This window comes from Gracilinanus agilis, chromosome 2, assembly GCF_016433145.1.
Source record: "Gracilinanus agilis isolate LMUSP501 chromosome 2, AgileGrace, whole genome shotgun sequence".
NCBI classification, from domain to species: Eukaryota; Metazoa; Chordata; class Mammalia; order Didelphimorphia; family Didelphidae; genus Gracilinanus; species Gracilinanus agilis.
The window spans coordinates 552,957,480-552,971,376 of NC_058131.1; the positions used below are offsets into that span (position 1 = coordinate 552,957,480).

A 13,897-nucleotide genomic window follows, 5' to 3' on the forward strand; every position below is an offset into this window, starting at 1 on the left:
TGTACCCCTCTCCCTAGGGGATGCTGTGGGCTCCTGGACGCCGGGCACCCGGGCCGCCAGCTGAGCCCTCGTGTCCGTCCAGGTACCCCCGGGAATCTAGATTCTTGCGGCCAGGGAGAGGGGGAGCAGCCCGAACACAGCCGGGGGCCGGGGCGGGTAGGGGGCTGGAGGCCCCGGACCCGAGGGCATGGAACGACTGGGAGAGAAAGCCAGCCGCCTGCTGGAAAAGCTGAAGCTCTCCGACTCCGGCAGTGCTAAGTTTGGCCGCAGAAAGGGGGAGTCGAGCCGGTCAGGGTCTGAAGGGACCCCTGCTCCTGGGAAGGGGCGTTTGAGCGGGTCCGGGGGCCCCAGGAAGCCTGGGACCCGGGGGACTCTTGGAGAATCTGGGGATGAACCACTGGAAGCAGCCCGTGAGCAGGGCCCCCTGGAGGCTGAGCGAATCCGACGCAGCTCCTTTGAGGCGCCGCGCTACGAAGTTCCTTTCCCCGGCGGGGCACCCCAGCCCCGGGCCTTGCCTCTACCCCAATCGCTGCTCCCCGACTTGCGTCTGGAGACACTGGCCCCCGCCTTAAGCCCGCGTTCTAGCTTCGCCAGCAGCTCCGCCAGCGATGCCAGCAAGCCGTCTAGCCCCCGGGGCAGTCTGCTCCTGGACGGGGCGGGGAGCTGCGGAGCTGGTGGCAGCCGGCCCTGCAGCAACCGAACCAGTGGCATCAGTATGGGCTACGACCAACGCCACGGGAGCCCCTTGCCCACTGGGCCATGCCCCTTCGGCCCTCCCTTCGCTGGGGCTCCTACAGGCTTTCCTCCGGGCGGGGTCCCCCCTGCCTATCCCGACCTCCATGCTGCCATAAACCGGCTTTGCTCTCATCGGCCCACGGGTTTCGGCTTTCAGGAGAGCCGTCACTCATACCCACCGGCCCTGGGCAGTCCCGGGGCCCTGGCCGGAGCTGGTCTGGGAGCGACTGGGCCCTTAGAAAGGCGAGGGGCGCAGCCTGGACGACATTCTGTGACCGGCTACGGGGACTGCGCAGCAGGCGCCCGCTACCCAGAGGAACTGGCAGCGTTGCTGCGACTAGCTGTGGGAACCGGAGGGCGGGAACCAGGCGCCCACGGGGAACCTCCCGGTACGGAATCCTCGGGGCCTGAAGACCTGGCTGGCCCCTTCCCACAAGAGGCAGGCAGGGGTCGGGCCCGAGAACATGAGTCTAAGGAGGACTACTTCGGTGAGTGAGGGCGGAGATGCGTGGACTGGGGTTGGAGGGATAAGGTGCCCTAGGGCCAGCACCGTGGAGTATGGCAGTCTCTCCACGGATTTAAGTTGCAGAGAGAGACAGGCAGTAGACTCCAGAGGCCTCCATCTACTTAGTCCAGTTTCTGATGGACCAGAGTATCTGATTCTTTACATCCCCAGGTCCCCAAGATATCCAGCGGGTTCCTCTTCACACCCCCACCCCTAAGCGGTCATGGCTCTGATTTATTTTGGCCCCTGAAGGTGCTTCGGGGGAACAGGGCAGGAGTGGGATAGACAGCACCCCCCCTTCAGCCTGGTTCCCCTTTTCCCGGCCGTGCCCGAGCAGGCGCCTGCCCGCCTTGCCCCCACCCCATCCCCTGTCTCCGCCCGCAGGAATGCGGGGAATGCAGGGGTGATGGGGGTGGGGAGGGCAGGCTGCGTGCTGGCTCCTGCCCGGCCCGCTCCAGGTGCCCGCAAGGCGGGGCGGATTGGGAGGGGGGTGCCTTCCTCCGCACACGCCTTGCGGCCCGTCGGGGAAATGGAGCCAGAGAAGCAGGAGGGAGTGCCTTGGGGCGGGAATGGGGACCCAGGTGCCTGCCCCACCCCAGCCTAGCCTGCTCTCAGACTTCAAGCATTTACTAGTAAGTAGACCTGGTAGTGCCAGCTTCTTACCCCCCTCCCCTTCCCCCAGTCTGTCCCCACCTTCCAGAGGTCAGGGCAGGAGCAGGGAACCACAGGGACTGATGCCTAGGATATTCATACTATTATCACTGAGCTAGTAACCTGGAGTGACTGCGAGTAGCCACCAGCTTGGCAGTAACCCTGGTACTGGTCTTCTATTTGCAGTTGGGACCCCAAAGGCCAGAAGCCTCCATCATCCCCATACAGCCTTCCCACCCCAATACCTAGGGCTGAGCGTGAGCTCCCTAGACTTCCTAAAGGCTTAGGGTACCCCATCAGTTTTCATTAGGATTTTCCCTCTTCCGTTTAATTCAGCATATACTGTTTGATTGAAGACCCATCTTTTGCCTGGTTGAGGGATACCACAGTGGTGTAGAACCTGCCTTCCAGGACCTTATAGACTGAAAAGAAAACTACTTGCACTGGAAATGGGATTAGAAAATGTTGGGTCCTACAATCAAAAGCCTAGACTTGGGAAACCTAGGCAGAGATCACACCGAGATGTTGAATCCTCGAATTTGCATATGATTTGCCTGCATTGGGATCTACCGGTGGTTTGTCCCCCTAGCACTTTTTCTAGTTAAAGGTTTTATTCTTGGTCCTGTGGATACAGTCCTTTTCTCCTTCTCACCTGCCCTATCGTCATCGATCCCAAGCCCCCTCTCCCAGGACCCCTGGGAACTGTGAGCCTTGGGAAGGCCAGGAAGGGCTATTGGGGGGAAGGGTTCCAGGCTGGCTTAGAGGGCATTACAGAGTTCAACCCCAGCCCCCACTCCCAGCCACCGACAGAGAGGAAAGCAGAGGATCTGATCCAGAGAGAGCAGATACAGCAGGCAGACAATCACCTGGCAGGGCCTCTTGGAACTTTGCTTTTGGGGCCCAGAGAAGGTGGCTGTTAGTAGAAGCAGTCTCTTCCTTTCAACCTTTAATGCCTAGAAAATTCAGGAGGAATCCAGAAAGGATGTGATCAATAGGAAGGGTCTGGGGGCGGGGGCGGTCGCGCTGGGTTAGGAGGAGGCTGCAGTAGAAGTGGAAAGGTGAACATGGCTGAGCGCACTCCCTGTTTTCCCATAATTTCCAAGGCTTCCTGGTGAGGTGGCTCTGACACATGGCCCCTTGAGGCATTCATTGCTCCCCTGTTATGGATCTTCCCTACCGGGGAGGTTGTGTTCAGAGCCCTGAGGCTGAGGCTCCTACCCCTCTGCCCTAGCCACCAGATCGACTTTCCCTGCTGAGGACCCCCTAAAATATTTCCCCCTTGTCCCCCATCTCCCTTGTGTGACCACCCCTAAGTAATTGCCCCCCTCTCCCCGCTAACTCGTCCTGGCCCATTTCTTCCTAGCTGTAGCCTTGCCCAGCTGCTGTAGGGTGGAGGCAAAACAGGTTCAGGCTCATCAGTTGCTGCAGCTGCAGCACGAGGCTCCCAAGCCCCTGGGCGCGGGCTGGGATGGGCCTCAACTTGTAGGTCGCAAGGCTGTGCTTGGGCAGGAGCGCGCCACACCACAGGGGGAGGGGCAGCCCGTCCCATTCAGATCTGCTCTCAGCTTGGGGTTGGCCCCTAACCTGGGGACCTAGGCATGGAGAGGAGGACATGGGTGAGAAGTAACCAGAGGAAGAAGATTCCTCTGTGCCTGGGACACTTGCAGCCATTCTACCCCCTTCCCTCTCCAAAAAAAAAAAAAAAAAATTACAAAGAAAGTAAATGGAAAGGACAGGGAGGTCTCTCCCTAAACTTAGCCTCATCCTTCCTATCCCACCATATCTTCCATTACTCCTTAATCGGCCTTCTTCTTCTCCATATAGATTTCTCACTGTCTGTCTCAGTAGTAGCCACCATGCTTCTTCATGCCTTCGTGCGCTCCTCTCTTACCCAGATAAACCCTACCTGCCCTCAAGAATTATAGAATATTAGACCTGGAAAGGACCTTAAACGTGACTGGTTCCAATTTTGTTATTTTACAAATGAGGAAACTGAGGTCCTACGAGATAAGCTTTAGGAGACAGTTCATGCCCCCCAATCTTCCATGAAGCTTTCATTGCCTACTTCTGCTCTCTCCCTTCTGAATTCTCCATCTTGTCTATGCCATACGGGTTAGGACTCAATAATATGCTGTCTATAGCGTCACATTGTTTAGGGTTGTTTTATGGAGTGGTCTTTTCTTCCCAAGTAGACTAACCTTCCTGAGGATTTCTGATTCTTCTCACAGTGCTTAACCAGGGCTGGGCACAGTCAAAACCCAAGGGATGGCTTTACTGAGTGAGCAGTCTGAGGACTGCTAGCTCTGCTTTCTCTCAGGATATCCAGGATTTTCTGTCCTCTTTCCCCCAAAGGAAGAGCCTATAAACCATTTTCTACCCTCTTCCCAAGCCTATATCTGTACCCAACAGGGTAGAGGGAAGAGGATAAGGGTCTTGTATGTGAGGGTCAGAGGAGGAAGGATCCCACTGTGGTGACCTTTTCTCTTTTCCCTTCTCACAGGCACATGTATAAAGTGTAACAAGGGCATCTATGGGCAAAGCAATGCCTGCCAAGCCCTGGACAGTCTGTACCACACCCAGTGCTTTGTCTGCTGCTCTTGCGGTGAGTGAAGCCCTCCTCTAAACCAGGAGGGATGGGGGCAAGAGTCTCAGAAGAAATGGCAGCCTCCAGGGTGGGATGAGGATGGGAGCAACGTGTAACCTCTTGATCTTTCATTTTCTCAGAGGAAAGCTGTGGAGCATCTACCAAGTGTCTGGCACCTACTTCTTTCCCAACCATCTTCCTTTTCTCCAGGCTTGTCTGTCTTTATTTCCCTCTCGTTTTCTCCCTTCTCTCACTGCATCAGGTAGTCTACTCCCCCTTCCCTTGCTTCCTCTATGGATCAGTTTTCCCCCTCTTCTTCCGTCAGCCCTCCTTTTCTTCGTTTCCCTCCTTTCTCATGTCTGTCTTCTCTTTTCTTCTTCCCTCCCTCCCTCCTGCTTTCTCTGTTGTGTTCCCTGCCTGCATATAGCCTAGGCTCTGGACTCTGGGCTCTGAGCTTTGGGTCCGGGCCTGCAGCCCTGTGCTTGGTGGGGTTTAGTCTTGGGCAGCCAAGTTGCCTGGGGCGACGGTGAAAGACAGGAATGTGAAAGGGGAGGGGGGTGGGCTTAGGGAATGGGGAGCTGGGAGAGGGGTTTTCTCTTGGCTGGTCAGAGTTCAGCCACCTCTCTGGAGCGCAGGCCACTGGGCCATGCCAAGCTGATGACATCACGCTACAGGAATGCCCACTGTTAGCTCAGGAGGCTGTGCAGGGGCTCCCTGTCGACACTGACTCCCCCTGTCCCTCCCTCACTGCCCCCTCCACTGCAGCTCTCCTATTCTGATTCCTTTGCTAAACCTTTAATCTCCTATCTCTGTCTGTCTGATGCTCTGCCTCCCTCTCTTTTTTTTCTCTTTCTTCTTCTCCCTTCCCTCCCCGATTTGACTCTCAGTTGTTGTCTTTTTCAGACTATCTTACTTTCAGCTTATTCCCTTGCCTTCAAAGCCTTCCCCCCATTGTTTTTCCCTTTGGTTTCCAGGTCAGTTTTTATAAACTGCCCAAACTAAGCTCTGAATGGAAGCTCTAATGGGAAGATAGCAAAGGTGGGAAATATGCCCATTTTTGCTTTGGGGCCTCTCAGTTGCCCTAGTCCTCTGCCCCCCATTCCCCACTCCCAAGATCACTGAGACTCTTTTCACTAACTTGTGGGATGCTAATGGAGCCGAAGGAAATCCTTAGAGCATTCAGGGTACATCCTGGGGCGGTCCCTGATCTTTAGGGAAGTCAGGGTTGCTGACATCAAAGGCTCAGCCCAGGATGTCAGGAAACACAGCCAGATTGGCCACCAAAGCATTTTGTTCTGGTTCCAGGGCCCCTGGATCCTCCAACAGAGTTCATTTAGCTCCAGGAGGGAGTTAGCTAAGGGGATGGTCGCAGAGGCAAAAAATGAGAGCACTCTTGTTAAAAAACTTTTTTTTATGCACAATTCCCAACACAATATAATAGCAATATACTTTTTAAAGTATCTAATGCCTGGAGACAGCTGGGTGGCTCAGTGGAAAGAGAGCCAGGTCTAGAGATGGGAAGTTGCAGGTTCAAATCTGGCCTTAGACACATCCTAGTTGTGTGACCCTGCACAAGTCATTTCACCCCCATTTCCCAACCTTTCCCTCTCTTCTGCCTTGGAACCAATACTTAGTACTGATTCTAAGACTCTAAGGTAAAGGTTTTTTAAAAAAGTATCTTATGATGATGCAGATGAAGGAAACTCTTTCCTGAAATGAGGATTGGGAGAGATTTTAGAAAGAGTTTGGAGAAGAGTCTGGAACTTGATCAAGGAAAGAAGGGGTGGGGAGAAGCATTTATTAAGTGCTAGGCATTGTATTAAGCACTTTACAAACATTATCTCAGTTGATCCTCAAAACAACATTGAAAAATCCCTATTTTACAGTAAGGACACTGAGGCAGACAGGTTGGTTAAGTGATTTGCCAAGGAGCACATAGCTAGTAAATGTCTGGGGCTGGTTTTGAACTCAGGATTTCCTGTCTCCAGACTTTTTGTTGTATTCTGCTGTGCTACTGGGCTACCTCTAGGGAGGGAGCATCAGTGGGGTCAGGTGGAAAGAGAGTAGGGTGGGATTTCATGGAAGGGGAAGGGATTAAGATGTTTTATTGTTTTAGGAGTTGGGTAGGGGGGCTTAGCTTGAGTCTCATAGGGTGACCAAAAACTAGAACATGAAATGTATGGGCTATGTGCTAGGGAATAAAAGCCTGAAAGGTGTAGTCTGTTTTCTGGGGGGAACTTCTGTCCTGAAGAGGCCATCTTAGATACCTCTTGGTCCTGAGGGAAGTTGGATTGTACAGTAGGTTCCCAGTTCCCCTCACCTCTGTTCTCATTGGGTTCTAGGTAGGACACTTCGATGCAAAGCCTTCTACAGTGTCAATGGCTCTGTTTACTGTGAGGAGGATTACTTGGTGAGTCAGGACTAATTTTTTTGTTGTTCATCATACCTAGTTTTGGCCCCCTTTGGCATGCCTTCCACTCTCCCCATGTAAGAGGTCTCCTTCATGAAGTCACTTTCACCTTGTGGTCCCAGGACTATCAGTTTGACGCCAGCCTTCTCTCTCTCTTTCTGTCCTTCCAGTTTTCAGGGTTCCAGGAAGCAGCAGAAAAATGTTGTGTCTGTGGTCACTTGATCTTGGAGAAGGTAAGGAAAATGGAACTAAAGAGCTGCTTCTGGTGGAATGTTTTAGGAGCAGGGAAGATAGAGCCAAGGGCAACCAGGAGGCCGATGAGTCAGGGATGACTTGGAAAGGGTTGGGGCAGACAGTACAAACCTTCCTGTAATTCAGTGTGGTTACAATGGAAAGAATGCTGGATTGGGAATCAGAGGACCGAGGAGGTTCAAACTCCTGCTCTATCACTTATTGTCTGAGTGACCTGGGGCAAGCTTTAACCCTTCTGCTTCTCAATTTTCTTGTCTGTAAAATGAAAGGGTTGGGCAAGATGGCTTCTAAGGCCCTTTGTAGCTCTAAAATACTTAATTCCTATGTCACTCCAATTCTCTAAAACCTCTCCTAGCTTCCTATTATGAGCCACTCAAAAAACTTCCATAAAATGACCTCGTTTTACCCATCTAATCTTATCTTCGACATACCCTTCAACATGCCCATCTGCCCCAGTTTGGCTAGTCATCTTCTGTTACTCTGCATGTACACTATGTTCATTCTAGCTTCTTCCTCTTCAATGGCCTTATTTTTTTCCTATTTGCAATATCTTCCCCTTTCTCTTTCCTCCCTCTCCCATCCTTTGTGTTAGTTCAGCTTCATTTTTCCAGGTGTAAATCAAGACCCTTCCTCCATGAAGCCTTCTCTGACTAACCAATTTTTTTCTTCACTAAACTCCCATGGCTTCAGAGTCTCAGCAACATGATGAGATAGAGTAGATTTACTAATGTTCTGTAAGGTTTCCCATATATATGTGAAAACTTTAATTATATTTTTTTAAGTCATTCACTCAGCAGACTTTTTTTTCATTTTTTTTTTTTTATTTAAACCCTTACCTTCTGTCTTGGAGTCAATACTGTGTATTGGCTCCTAGGTGGAAGAGTGGTAAGGGTAGGCAATGAGGGTCAAGTGACTTGCCCAGGGTCACACAGCTGGGAAGTGCCTGAGGTCAGATTTGAACCCAGGACCTCTAGGCTCTAGACCTGGTTCTTAATCCACTGAGCTATCCAGCTGCCCCCTCACTTAGCAGACTTTTATTCAGTACCTACTACATGCAAAAATGCTATGCCATGTGCTTGGAGAAAGTTTTTTGCCCTTTGTTCCTTGACGTTAAAAATCTTGTGGTGGTAGAAGAATCAAATACAGATAAAACACAGTTATTTGTTCATGGAAGGTTCAAGGGAAAAGCTTAAGAACCATTTCTTTGCCTGCAGTAGGGTGAAAAGAACACAAGGGTGGGAATCGGGAGACTTCTAGGACCTCTCAGACAAGTCACTGTATGAATCTTTCTAAGCCTTAATTTCTTCATTTGTAAAATGAAGGTGGCATTGAATCTGGTGGTATATAAGGGTCGCATTCAGGCTTCATATTCTATGATTCTTCTCTTGGATCCTCCACTGTGCCTTACAGTATGTGGGCCCAACACAGATGACCCTGAACAAATGTTTATTGGAACAAACCGAAGGGCAGAAGGTTGAAGACTGCTTCCTGATGGAAGTTCCACCCCTGGAGGGTGGACTGGTAGAAAATTCTGGGCTGACATCCACACTAACATACTCATTTCCCCTCCTACAACTGAGTCAGATCCTGCAGGCAATGGGGAAGTCTTATCACCCTGGCTGCTTCCGCTGTATTGTCTGCAACAAATGTTTGGATGGCGTACCTTTCACGGTGGACTTCTCCAACCAAGTGTACTGTGTCACTGACTACCACAAGTGAGTTTTTCCTGGGAGGTTAGGGGAGACAGAAGTGGGACCCTGAGTTAGGACTGGTTCTCTGAGATCTGAAATCTCTTCTGTATCTGACCTTGCCTCTGGCTTTCTCTGTTCCAGAAATTATGCCCCAAAATGTGCTGCTTGTGGCCAGCCCATCCTCCCGTCAGAGGTCAGTATGTCTGGGTTTACATGGAACAAGTAGATGGATCTGATGCCAGTGTTTAAGAAAGAACTGCTGCTTAGGCAATCTCACATTTGAAAGCACAAAACATTCACCTATCATTATTTCAACTCACCTTTTTCTCTTCACTTTATTTGGGAATGTCACACTGCCTTAATCTGACCACATTTCAGTAGGTTCAGGAAAAAGAGCTGGGAGGAGGGCATCCTTAGCCTCACCTCTTAGATGGAATGTTCTAGAGAAAGAAAGCTGATGTACTGTTTTCTGGGCAGGGGTTCTCTCCTCTCCTTCCCCTTCAGCCTAAGACCACCTTCTCTGATCATGCTCAAACTCCCTTCTTCCCTTCTTCCCTTCCTCTTCCCCTTGCTCCCTCCTACTCACTGATGTGCAAGGCAGAACTGTCTGGAAAGAGGCACCTTCCCTTCTTCCTTTTAGTCAAATAACCAATATGATTAATTTCATTAAAAGCAAACAAGAATACATGAGTAAGATAATATAAGCCCCCAAAAAACACTTGATGAAGTCAAACACTCAGCTATAATGAAAAAAAAAAAAGCAACTGTATGAAATATAGGCAGTGTGTTTGTTTGTTTGTTTTTGCTTTTTTTGTGATATGGCTAATGTGGACATATGTTTTGCATGACTTCACAAATATAATTGATATCATTTTGCTTGCATTCTCAAGGGGATGGTTGGGAGGAAGGGAGAGAATTTGGAACTCCAATTTTTTTTGGAAGCTTTTTATTTTGTTGATATTTTATTTTTGTCCTCCAAATATGTTTAAAAACAATTTTAACATTAGAAAAAAAAATTTTGAGTCTCAAATTCCCTCTCTCCCTCTGTGGCCCCTTAATTTGTAGAGGGACAACCCCTAATGGTACCAGATATGGCCACGGTAGCGTGCCACTTGGAACATAGCTGTGGGAGAGGAGGAGAGTTTGTGGTGTCCATAGAAGGTGTGTTCACTTCACAGTGGCAGTGGGGGCACTTATGTGACCTCATTGTCTGTGTGAGGTATGTATTTGTGCGTAATGTGCAGTGCCCTCATTCCTGCCCATCTGGTGGGGGTGCCTTTTATTTCAGGGCTGTGAAGAGATTGTGAGGGTGATTTCCATGGACCGAGATTATCATTTTGAGTGCTATCACTGTGAGGTGAGTGTGTGTGGGGTACAGCCAGGTTGACTTGGGGTGAAATCACTAAAATAAACTTGCACTTAGGAGAGAGATAACAACAACTCACATTTACAGAGTAACTTTGTAAGCCTAAAAATACTTCTCTCACCACAAACCTCAATGGGATAGGTAGCATAAGTATAATTAATTCATCCCATTTTACAGATGAGAAAACTGAGCCTTGAACAGGTAAAATGACTTTTTCCAAGATCCCAAATAGCCAGGTTGTGGCAGAACTATTCAACTTGAGCTCAGGAAGCTGGGGGAGCTCATTTTTTCCAGTCTTGTTAGACCCTGATGGCTCTGGCTTTTTCCTTCTTTTTCTAAACCCTTACCTTTCAAGTCTTATGACAAGAAATGCTATCTACCTCCAGAGAAAGAACTGTTGGATTCATCTATATACATCAATGTATATTTGGTTTTATTTTGGGGTTTGGGTTATGTATGAGTTTGCTCTCCCAATATCGACCAATATGGAAGTGTGTTTCACATGATTATTTTTAAAAATGAAAATAAATAAACCCTTACCTTCTGTCTTGGAATCAGTACTGTGTATTGGTTCCAAGCAGAAGAGTGGTAAGGGCTAGGAAAAATGGGGTTAAGTGACTTGCCCAGGGTCACAAAGTATAATGGTTAGAATGGTTTTGACTAAATTATAAGAGTAAAAAAAATGTTGTGGTAGCTGTTTATAAGAAATTAACCCCTAAGTCACAGAACTGTTAGTAGTTCCAGTAGCTTTATTATAGTAAGATAAAGATAAGAGAGGGAAATATAGAAAGGAGGTAAAGAATTACCTAGCCTATCAACCTAGAGCCTAACAACCCCAGAGTCTGTCTTAGAATCTCGACCTCAGGGGGAAAAAAAAAAAAAAAGCCCTGCTTCCTGCCGGTCTCACCTTATATGCTGTTCCCTTCACCTACTAGCTCTCCTACATCATCCCCACCAGGAACCAATCACAGTTTCTCAATTAGCCTGGCACTATGGGGTAGGGTGGGGGTGGAGGTCAGTGCCTATGGGATCAATTCCCTGGTTGCTAATTGATCCAAATTCAGAACAAATGGAAGGGCAGTCTAAAATCTCTGATCAAATCAAAACACAAATTCCCTTCTCACAACAGCTTAAGAAGTGTCTGAGGTCAAATTTGAACCCAGGACCTCTTGTCTCTAGGCCTGGCCCTCCATCCACTGAACCACCTAGCATAGCTGTTCCTTTCTTCCCTAATTTTTCTGTCCCCCATCCCTTCTGGGACAACGGGTGCTCCAGCTCCAAGGAAGAGAGCCCATCCCAGCATTTCCACTACAGCAGCGACACCTGGTGTCCTGCTGGAGCATTGCCTCGAGTTGTGTCGGAGGGAACCTCTCTAACCCCTCACTGGAGGAGGAGAGGCTGGAGGCTCTGGGCAGGTCTCGCAATCCAGCGAGCATCCCATAACGGAGATGGCCTGTGCCCTTGTTCCACAGGACTGCCGAATGCAGCTGAGCGATGAAGAAGGCTGCTGCTGCTTCCCCCTGGATGGACACCTGCTCTGTCATTCCTGCCACATGCAGAGGATCAGCGCTCACCAGGGCACTGCCAACTACGTTTGAGCCGCCGCCTCCATCAGTTCCTTCTGGCTCCCAAACCCCAGCAGGCAAAGCCCTCCCAGGCAGTGAGCGGTGGAGAGCCCATTGGGGTGGAGGTGAGGGGTACAGGAAAGAAGGCAGGGCAGATGGGTGTACTGCAGGACAGATAGAAGAGAAGCTGGAAATCTAAAGACCCCGAGAGGAGGAGGTCCTCTTGGGGTTGGAGAGGGATTTTTCCCACCACCAGAAGAATTCTCACGCAGTGAGTAACAAACTACAGAACCTCTCAGAGCCAAGAACTAGTCCCCCTTCTGGGCCTGAGAACAGCGGCGGGACAAATTAACAAGTACACACACACAGAGTCACCTCCCGGCATATGCTGCTTCCTTCAGGGTTTCCCAGTTTCCCTCGTGGATATATTTGCAAAACCCAAGCAGAATTCCTGCTTGAAAAAACTAGGAGAAAGTGAACACCTCCTGAGGGCTTAGACACTTACCTCTCTGTCCCCACCCCCAGCAAGCAGCGTCAGCTGCCCCCGGGGAAAATGGGGAACCGGGAAAACCGACCTGTGTTCCTACCACCAAAGCTACAGGGCCAGCGGAGGGACACAGTAAAGCTCTTAGCCAATGGAAGAGAAGAAAGTTCTCCAGACTGTATGGGACTTTCTGTTTCCTAGTGCTGCCCACTCTAAGGTATGATATTGGTGCCAGCCAGCTTCCTATTATCTTGCTGCCTGTTTCTCAGGGACTCCGTGACGCAGGCTCTAGGGAGCTGGGAGAGAGCACTCGGACCGAATCTAGCTGTGCTCTTTGCTTCCCCATCCTAAGGCCAGAGGACGTAAGGAAGCTGCCCAATGAGAAAACCATCCCAGAGTGGGTGGTAGTTAAGCCCTATAGACTGCTGTCCCAGAAACCTCACACCAGCCAAATGTACCTACCGCCCCTTGCACACCTGTATCCCTCCTCCATCTCCTGGTCTCTCAATACCGGTTAGTATTGAGTATCCTCTCACCCTGCTGCTCCATTCAGGAAACCCAGGATTACATACACTGGTCCCCACCCTACCCCAGATCCCTATCCTAGATCTGGGGAGCAGGAGGGAAGTAAGCACTTTGAGACTTGGCTTCTCCTTAGTTATGATTCATTCTTGAAATGATGATTCCTTGAACTAAAAATCCCATGTGTTGGGGATGGAATGTGGCCAGCTGAACAGTGGGGGACCAGGACATTGGTGAGGATTTTTTCAAGTGACTGGGAATGAGGAGACAAGCTTGGCTATAGTCATGAGTGCCAGGGACCTCTAGACTTGGAGAATAACTCTTCCGTACCTGGTAGTAAAGAGGCCCTGTCCCTCCCCTAGGTAACTGGGACCCTAAAATTTCACTACCATCTTTCTTTCAAAGAGTCTGTTTATATTTTTTAGATGATCCTTAAAATTTCGTTTTCTCTTCCTCTTGCCCCATAACACCATGCTCCAAGAAGTGGCAAGATGGACAAAATGCACTTTTTGGAAATGTGTGAAATTAAGATCCGTTCTACGTCATTTGTTACTGAAAAAAAAAAAAAGAATAAAAACAAACCAAAAAAAAGGCTCAATGATTGAGAAACACTGAATAGCTTTTGACACCAGAAAGGCTAAAAAAAACCAAAACATTCAGTTTCTCACTCTTCTTGATCTTTTTTTTTTCTCTTCATTTCTCTGAATATCTCATGTCTTCCCTTCCTTATCTCTTTTCTTTGTGGTTTCCTATTTCTCTCTTAAGTCTCATCTTTTATTATGTCTTTTCTGGCTCTTAAGCAGTTCATTCTCTGACAAGGAAGAGTTTGGCCTTTCAGGGCCCTGGACTGACCTGCATGCCTCCCCCTTCCCAGTCTGACCATTCTCTGGTTCCACATCCCTGCCTCTGCCTTGGTTCTCTACCTCTTCTTGAGCAAAGACATGTTGGCACATCTGGGCCAGAGAGAGCCAAATGAAGGGCAGCCTAGGGCAGAGAACCAGTCACAAACACATCGCTGCTGATGAGCTTCCAGACATTCCCTTAGTTGCTAAGATGCCTCTTGTCCTTATTAGCTCTTTTTTAATAGTGAAAAACACATGGAAGTTGGGGGTGGGATGGCAGGGGTGGGGAG

At 49.5% G+C, this 13,897-nt stretch overlaps 1 protein-coding gene across 1 annotated transcript; it reads left to right on the plus strand.

The window, feature by feature from the left end:
• On the plus strand, nt 1-13,363 carry AJUBA (ajuba LIM protein). Its single transcript, XM_044665259.1, has 8 exons — nt 1-1,223; nt 4,392-4,493; nt 6,818-6,885; nt 7,056-7,118; nt 8,722-8,852; nt 8,970-9,021; nt 10,117-10,185; nt 11,667-13,363. Exons 1-8 carry the CDS (start codon nt 188-190, stop codon nt 11,790-11,792), a joined length of 1,647 nt encoding a protein of 548 aa, XP_044521194.1. The 5' UTR covers nt 1-187; the 3' UTR covers nt 11,793-13,363.
• Nucleotides 13,364-13,897: the final 534 nt, after the last annotated feature.